We start from the raw sequence: 8,732 nt of genomic DNA, 5'->3' as shown, positions 1-8,732 counted from the left end.
TTAGCTCTTTCATGGTTTGACTGTCTCGATGCGCAATCAATAGTTGCCTGGTAGTGCTACTGTCTTGAGTCTTGGGATCCAGTTTTGAAAGTACACGAGGTTGGAAATCCTCAGTGTGTTTGGGAAACTCGTCAGGACAGAATATAGACGTCAAAGTTTTATCCTTGAGCTCATGGTATGGATCAGCAAGCCTACACGGACATTCAAGCTCTTTTATCAATTTTCCTGTCTCTTCCCCTGTCTTTCTCATTTTTCTTCTGTGTAGTCCGGTTTTGTTTGAGTGCTTCCCAAATCTGCGACCTTTAAAATGTTTGCATACATTTGTATGAAGTAACTTGATGGAATGGTTTCGTGTTGTCCGTCGACGTGACTATCAATAAAGTGACTACAATCAGATAGAGACATTGTTAACTCGCAAGCTGTTGCTGCTTGTTGCAAGATATGAAGTGCGGCAAGGCAAACATGAGGCCTCCGACAATTCCGAGTAGCGCCACTGAAACGTACTGATGAGAAAACAGGACAAATCATTTGATTCATACCAATAAAACAGCTTTCCGGGGCTAATAACAGCTTCTTCATGTATGAGTTCCAAACAAAATGTAAACCAACGTTCATATGATAGCATTTGAAGGTAAAGCTTATAATGGCCGACTTCAAGATAATGGTAGCTGCGAGGATCTTCTTGAGACCTTGGACAGGCTGCGAGATCAACCTTTCACAAAGCTTGAAACATAGCTGGAAAGCCCAGCTCTACACACTCCACTTCCAAAACAAATTACTGGCCTGGTTCAATATAATCTGCTTTATTTGTAGTAACAAAGACTGATTTGCGGCATAAATTGCAAAGTATATATACCCATTGAGGCTGAAGATCCAGCTTTGAAATTCACCAATGAAAGACAAAGGACAGGATGGAGAAAGTAACTTCAGGAGTCACAAAGTGGATTCGGATTATGGCTTTTTCGATTTCACTGCTTCAAGTGAGCTCCTCTCGTTTTCCCAAACTGAATCACCAAAGCAGTTACCCAACCATTCAACCATTCTTACTTTTTATGTCTCTTTAGAACCCATTTTCTAGCGTGTTTCAATGCAAGTGAAGCAGAGTATGTGAGGATAGTAAGGACATAGCATCACACTTAGTCTTGAGTAAGCTTATCAATATTCCTCAACATGATTGCTTCTGAGGTTTATCTTGCAAAGATGCCTCGAATGTCATGATTTCTTGAATCCCATGGCTATGACTTCTCATCAGGGTTTGGCTATCTCGATGCACTTGCTCCCTGTTACTCTCAATGTCAAATGCATACGAGGCGGGAAATTTATAATGTGTTATCACTGAAGCCTGAGGAACTCTTTGCATTACTCTACATTGTGCATTCCGTTGCGTTGCGTTTTTCTTGGTATCAACGGTGAGAAGTATATGATCTCTAATGAAGAGTTTACGGATAAGCAATACGGGAATGAAGAGTAAACGAAATGATCGGACTGATGAAGCTTTTGTTGGAGTTTTCTATCTCATATTCTTGTAGTCTTTACCGATGCAGTGATTTCTGGTAGAAGTCATCCATACCCTAACAAACATACATTCTCAAACCAGATTCATTCAATCATTTTAACCCCATGTTCAAACACCTCTGCTTCTGGTCGAGGGGTGCAGTTTGGCTAATTAGTCACGCAGATCATCTCGTGATTCATTTGGATCTTGGAACGAAATCAAACAAAGCCAATTCAACACTGCCCAGAAGTTTCTCTTGGCACTTGTTCCGTCACATAAAGTGGTACATCAGTATAAAGGCTTTTTCAAGTGTATCAAATACTACATTTTGTTCATTTCTCACTCGTTCTAAAGACCCTAAATATATCTTCTACTTTCTACCAACCATCTAATCATAACAATAGCTTCTGAGCTGATCCAATCAATGCGGCTTCCTACTAAGAGCTTACCTATCCATTTCTTCTCGTACTAACCTCTCTTCCTCTTCAGCATCTTCTTCCGCTGACTTCATAACCCTTTGATGAGCCCTTTTCATCGGTGGTAATCGTTGATCACTTAATATCACTAAACTCTTGAGTTTCAAAAGTTGAACCAATGTATCATTGATCGGTGTAAGTACTCCATACTTTTCTCCTAATTTAGAAATATATCCATTGATATAATCAATTTCAGTTTGTTCATCTACTTCTTCTGATTTTTCATCGTCTTCTTCCCATCCATTAAGCTGTGATGCTTTTGCTTGTTTACTTCTTAATCTTGATTGTTTAATCTTGGCTGGAATTCGATCACTAGCTAATTTACGTACGTCTGCACACATTGATGAGATATTCGGTCCTGTGGCTTTCATCACTTGTCGTACGTGTCGAAGTAAATTCTGTTTAGCTAAAGGATGATCAAGTGGGAAGCCTTTTTCTTCCTTAGCTTGCAAAGCAAAAACAGTTGAAGCTTCATGACAGATCCCTTTGGCTAATCGTTCAAATGATCTTTCACCGACTAGTGCTTCATTTCGAGTCTCTAGGAGTGCAGTGATTGGGTTCAGAGCGGCGTTTACAGTTAGTTTCACCAGAGCCGAGGTCTGGAATTCAGGAAGCGTAAGCCATTTGGTACCGAGAGCTTCTACGATTTCTGGTTGAAGTAGGGCAGCAAGAGTGTGATGAAGAGAATGAGTCTCGGGTTTAAGGTGAGGTAGATGATGATCGAGTGTAGGAGTAATAGAAAGGGATGGGTTCATAAGAGGATTGGACTCGGAGGAGAGTGCAAGAGTTTGAGGCATCGATGTTGTAGCTGAAGTGAACCTGGTGTCACCAGAGGATGGATACCAATGTCCTCGATTTCCAAGTTCTGTTAAGCCATCGAGAACGGTTTGATTGGGTAATACACCTAGCTTGAGATCTCCCATTCCAGAGTGACAGAAGCGGCCATGTGAGGGTTGTATACTAGCGTCGTCTTCCTCTGGTTCGCCCTCATTCAGTTGAGGATAACCGCTATCGAGCTTGAGAACACCATGAGAGGTGTTGGCCAAGATAAAGCTGGGTCGAGATTCGGGATGTGGAAAACAGCTTCCAAGAACTTCTTCTATAACACCTAAACCATTATGAAGCAAAACAATAGTAGAAAGCCTAGAAATCCTATGAAGCAAAGGTTTTAATGATTTACTGAGCTGATGAGCTTTTGTAGTAACAATTAAACTTTCAATTGGTTGTTGTTTTTGAGATGTTAAAAATTCAAATTCGATTCCATTGATCGATTTGGTTAATGAATCTTTTTCAATTTGAAGTGATAAACTTTTAGGTGATGATCGATGTTGAATTTGAGGTTTTCTTAGTATAAAATTGATTGGATAAGATTTAGATCTGAGATGGAAACAAACTAATGAACCAATCGATCCAGCTGAAAAGGTTTTACACAAAAAGGACAGAACCGATTTCTTAGGATCTCTTTAAATTTGTTGTACTTGTTTTCTATGGATGAGTTGAGTTGCTGAGCACGTACGGCCCAGACAATGGATCCTGATCATATCTTGATGAAATTGTGGATTCTTCTGTTGACCATGTTCGAATGTTGACCAGGAAGTGATTTGGTGACTTTTCCTGTTGACTTTTCTGATACATATACGATCCGGGCATGAAGCCGGGCGCCCCCGGGGTAGACCCCGATCCACCCCGTGGCGGCCTTCATCATACATGGTTTCAGGCCCTGATAGCTCGGGTATTCTCCCAATTGACTGGAAAACCATCTTATTCCCATGTTTGCTGTTTTCCTGATCCGCTCTTCATTGGACAAGTGTGAAGTTCTAGGTTATTTGATGTTTGCCAAGTCTGAGGTGAAGGTTACACTGTTACACTACACAAGGTCAGCTGGTTTCCTGGGGAATTCACAAAAGTGAGCAATTGACATGAAAAATACAGCTGTTTTGACAACAAGTGTTGGTCCCTAATTTTGTGTTCAAATCTGTGGGGCCTACACTGGGCAATCCTACCTTCCAACTTCCTCTGGTGCTTTCAAAGCCACCCACATATAAAACTTTAATAACAAAGGAGTCAGAGGTAATGGAGTGCATGGCAGTACAGTTTACAAATTGGGAACTTTTCTCAGGGTTTCTACATTTAAAAAACTAGGAGTCTTGCAAATTCCCTTAGGTTCCCTTTTTAATACAGTTATATCTCCTCTGTTGCACAATCTTGAATCTCTTCGCTGCCCTTCAAAATGTTTCCAAGATTTGACATACAATTTCTCTTGTGACTCTTGATGAAAGAATTCAGAGAACAGTGTGACTGGGTATTCATATGTTCTAGAAGGTATCTCTACATCATAAATGCATGTATTTCATGACAAAAGTCTTAAAGGATTTTGTGATCCAACTTATAAGACCTTTGATCCATCTGAAATTCACATGTATAGAAACTTGTATAAGATAGTCTACATCACCCATCCACTGCTGCATTGGATATCAATCCCTCATCCAACTGTTTTGTCCAAGATTTCAGTTACATTGAGCTGTGTTTTGAAGATCCTTCCCTGTGTGTCACCCTTCCACGCAAGGCTGGTGTTGTCAACAACGTACTTTTAGTCATGCAAGCCTCATGACAAGTGGCGTAGAACTGAAAACTCAACAAGAGCTTTACAGAGCTTAAAGGGGGATAACCTACTAGTATAACTAACTAATAGAAGTTGCCTGAAGACTGCCTCTTTGAAAGAACTGACGCAGAGATTTGGATGAGGCAGCAGAGAAATGTTTACCAATACTCAATTCAAGTATTATTCCCGTAATTTATAGAAGAGGAAAGCTCAACACTGCTATAGTGTTATTCCAATAGGAACTCAACAAAACACAATTTTATTAACCAAAAACAAAGCAAAAATCAATTAGATTGTTATTCCAATGAAGAGTGGTAGTCTTATCATACAAAAAGAAATTCCTCCTTTGATATAAAGGGGCTACTTAGTGAACTTAGAACTGAGATAGTAATGTAATAATGATTAAAACACTGTAACTAATGTATAAGATGAGAAAAAGTGGAAAAAAGCCCGTGAAACATCCACCAAGAGTATATGGCATCTCTACAGGCATCCAGTTATGGTAAACAACCATCAAAAACCAACAAAAACTTGACAAAATCCCTCAAAAAACCTCAAAAAACCTATGATGTAATCTTATGACAAACTTATTACTAATAAGTGACATGATTTAAACTCTGAACTTGATCAATTGATGTATATAAATAATGGGCAGGTCTTTTTACACTGCCAGCATTACATAAGTTCCCGGGTGGGAAAGCAACCTAGGCTGGGAACATGATTGAGAGTGGAATGTGTCATGAAATCATCTTGCACTTTACAACTGAGCCATAAAGCATATGCTACATATGTGCAAAAATCTGATTAAATCCTTAGCAATCAGCTACATATAGATCAGAACAGTTATCTGTTCATCTGGATAAGAAAAGTGCATGTAATACATGCTGTAATTTTGTTCATATTGAGACAAGCATCTTGAAAGATTGACTATATATATCACAATGGCTACTTGTGAAATATTTATGGAGAGTTTCAACAGTTGCCAAAGGGGAACCTGGTACCTAGGACCCACTTTACCATCTGTGAACCTCTTTAATGCTGGTAGTTTCATGATGAATACAGGTAATGTTTTCTTTATATTCATAGCTGAAACCCAATTTTATAATTTTGACTTTTTTAAAAAGTGCTCCAATTTTTGGTTACTACAGCTCATCTTGTAGATATGATGATTCTGATCAATGCTTGTCATAACACGACCTACTTCTGATGTGTGATGAATGAGTTTTTGTGTTGTAAAGATTGATAAAATAAGCTTTTTGTGCTGTAAATGCTGTTACATGTGTGTAGGTCAGTGCAAAAGTTGAAATTCACTCCATTCTCTTTGATTCCTTATAAGATTTTCAAAAATCCTCTGTTACTAGTGGTTTAAAGGTTTTTATGAAGTGAAACATTCTGTGTTGATTGAGCCAACACCCCCCATATGAGGAGTCAAAAGACAAATAACAGGAGTATGATTAGAATATGAAATAGCTAAAAAGGAAATAACAAAAATGCTGTACAATTATAAGGGCGTGTTCACTTAAGGAAATTCTGACCAGAAATCACATTCTGTGCATTTTTTAATGCAAAAATGAAACATGCTCCGCCAGATAGACACTTCAAATTTTGCAGAATGTGATTTCTCCCCAGAAATTGCTTAAGTGAACGTGCCCTAAGTCTTTTGGCCTCCATGTGCTGTAAAATTCTAAAATTCCAACTTTTGTTTGCACGTACATGTGAACATGGGCCCCTTTGTGCAAACCAATTCCCGCCTGTGGGACAGCCAGGTGTTACTAATTTGGAATTACAAATAGAGAAACTAAGGGTGCGTTTACTTAAGGAATTTCTGACCAGAAATCACATTCTGTGAATTTTTTAATGCAAAAATGAAACATGCACCACCAAATAGACACTTTAAATTTTGTAGAATGTGATTTCTCACACAACTCTGTACCGCCAACAATCTCAAATTCTGATTGGAACTATTCCAAATGTACTTTTTCTAATCTCAACTGATCGCAGCTCATTTATCATCCAATATCATTCAACATCAATTCTGCATAATCAGAATGCTATTGAAGGACCTTGCAAAATGGAGATGCTCAGTGGTAGCATGATGGATGTTCATTAGCACTTTTGTCTACTTTTTTGTGCAAGTGCACAATGTCCTCCTCCTGGTATAGACAGAGTCTGTGTATTTTGCATGCATCATCACCAATTGTTGGATTTATTTGTGCTTCAAGTGTCTTACTACATATTTAATGTATTTCTCATAAATGTATTTCTGATCTTGTCCATTTTCGTTGTTCTCAATTTGACTACATTACATCATATAGCCCAATCAGGAACATTACAACAATGGTCTTGTGACGTCATTCATTATAATTTCATTTTTGTGTTTTCTTTATAACCTGTTGTTGAACACCAGTCTGATAGTTTTCTTTTCTCATCTGACTGTTTCTTTACAAAATCTTACCATAAGATTTTTGTGTCTTTTTGTTTTTCATCTTATACTAAGATTTTGTTTTTGTGTTGGGATTCAGTCCAACACCAATAATTGGCTTGGCCTGTTTACAATCACTGCCAGGAGTAAATACTGTCCTAATTGGGATAATGTGTCGCTTTTTTGGGATAGTTAATTTTTGCCATATAAATTTTAAGCAATTAATGTAAAAGTGATCATTATTCCATTAGGGACAGTGTTTAATCCTGGCAGTGAATGGATAGATCAGCATGTGATGATGTATCCATTTTGGTTCTTTGTATTTCTCATATGATCCAAACTTAGAATTGGCATGATCAGCCACTTCCAGAAGGTTGGATATCACCATTACTCAATGTCTTGCTTTCTCTGTTTGGATTTGGTGATTGGATGCTTCGAGGGATGCTGTGTTGACTGTGCAGATGCTTTGAATCTTGATTTTTGAAATCCGTCCTGTTGGCGGGCGGGAAACGGGAATCACAACAAGTCTGCTGATGCTCACACATACATGTGCTCCTCAGGTAGGGCTTTCTCAGAGTATTTCAAACTTTCAACAATTATAAGCAGCATCTTGCTGTAGGCACAGTTCTGTTTTAGTGCTTTTTCAAACTTGAACTGCCCCAACAGCGGAACCGCTCCGCAACGCTATGGATTTGGTCCCATATGTGTTGCGGAGCGGAGCCTCTGCTATGAGCGGGACCACTATCCAATTGCTATTTGATATAAAAAATCTCTGACAAGATTGCGGAGCGGTAAAAACACTCTTTTTGCAATATATAGCGTGCTATGAAGGCACCATATTTTACTTACATAGGACACTAGATAGACGATCAGGGGCAGTTACATGCACTGCCCAATCAATGAAGTAGCCTCGCTAGATATTTTTGATGTCATTGGATATAAATTATCAGTGACTGATGAAGGTAGACAAAACAGTAAGATAAAAAACCAATCAAAAACTTACCCAACTGATGATGACCTTGATATCATCAACATTTAGGGATTGAGGTCTACGATAATCAGGAGTGAATTTGATAGTTCTTTTGTTTTGTATCTGATTATAAGCATCAGGAAATCCAGTGGTGTCAGGCCAAAGACAAGCATTTAAAACATTGCTGGGAAAGAACGATCGAAAGGTATCATTGAAAGCATACGAGAAAAGACGAGTAATCAATCAATACCTCATCATATCATCCGTTCGCGTTGACGTTTCAGCCGGAGTGAGGGTAGTGCGTGGGTTATTGTTAGCACACGGCATGTTTCAATCTCGCGATCACAGTGAATGAATTCTAGAGGCTGTGTGAGGAATAGAAAAGAAACTATGAAGCTAATTAAGTAATCTTTGAAATCAAATCAAATGAAGAATGTTGAGTGGTGAATGAGATGAGTTCACTAACAAATGGTTGAGGTAAAGAAGCCGATGGGTCTTGAAAATGTAAGTCAAATCAAGTTCTGATTGGAAATCATTACAATTGATTATCGGAATGGCCGGCTGAAAAGCTGAGGTAAAGATGTCATCAGAAATCAAAGTTGTCATTTCTTTATATCAATTCATTCAACTTGTTTGATTGACTGATTCAGTCAATTGATCCAAATCTTGAGAGTGAAAAGGTCAGTTTGGTGAATGTTGAAGCAAAGCAAAGTTGAATTTGAGAAAATTGAAAGCCTGATACAAAAGTGTTCTTTTCATCATTCAAA

General features: G+C 38.5%; 1 protein-coding gene across 1 annotated transcript; it reads right to left on the bottom strand.

The window, feature by feature from the left end:
* Window positions 1-2,066: 2,066 nt before the first annotated feature.
* MELLADRAFT_26951 (uncharacterized protein) lies at window positions 2,067-3,206 on the bottom strand (the record flags this gene model as incomplete). Its single annotated transcript, XM_007407967.1, has 3 exons — window positions 2,067-2,176; window positions 2,285-2,779; window positions 2,978-3,206. Coding segments are annotated over 3 exons (834 nt in total), but the record flags the coding sequence as incomplete, so codon positions are not given.
* Between the last annotated feature and the right edge of the window lie 5,526 nt (window positions 3,207-8,732).

The sequence above is a fragment of the Melampsora larici-populina genome (assembly GCF_000204055.1).
Source record: "Melampsora larici-populina 98AG31 unplaced genomic scaffold MELLAscaffold_11, whole genome shotgun sequence".
Lineage (NCBI taxonomy): Eukaryota > Fungi > Basidiomycota > Pucciniomycetes > Pucciniales > Melampsoraceae > Melampsora > Melampsora laricis-populina.
The sequence above is the reverse complement of the archived record's forward strand: the minus strand, read 5'-3'. Positions and strand labels throughout refer to the sequence as shown.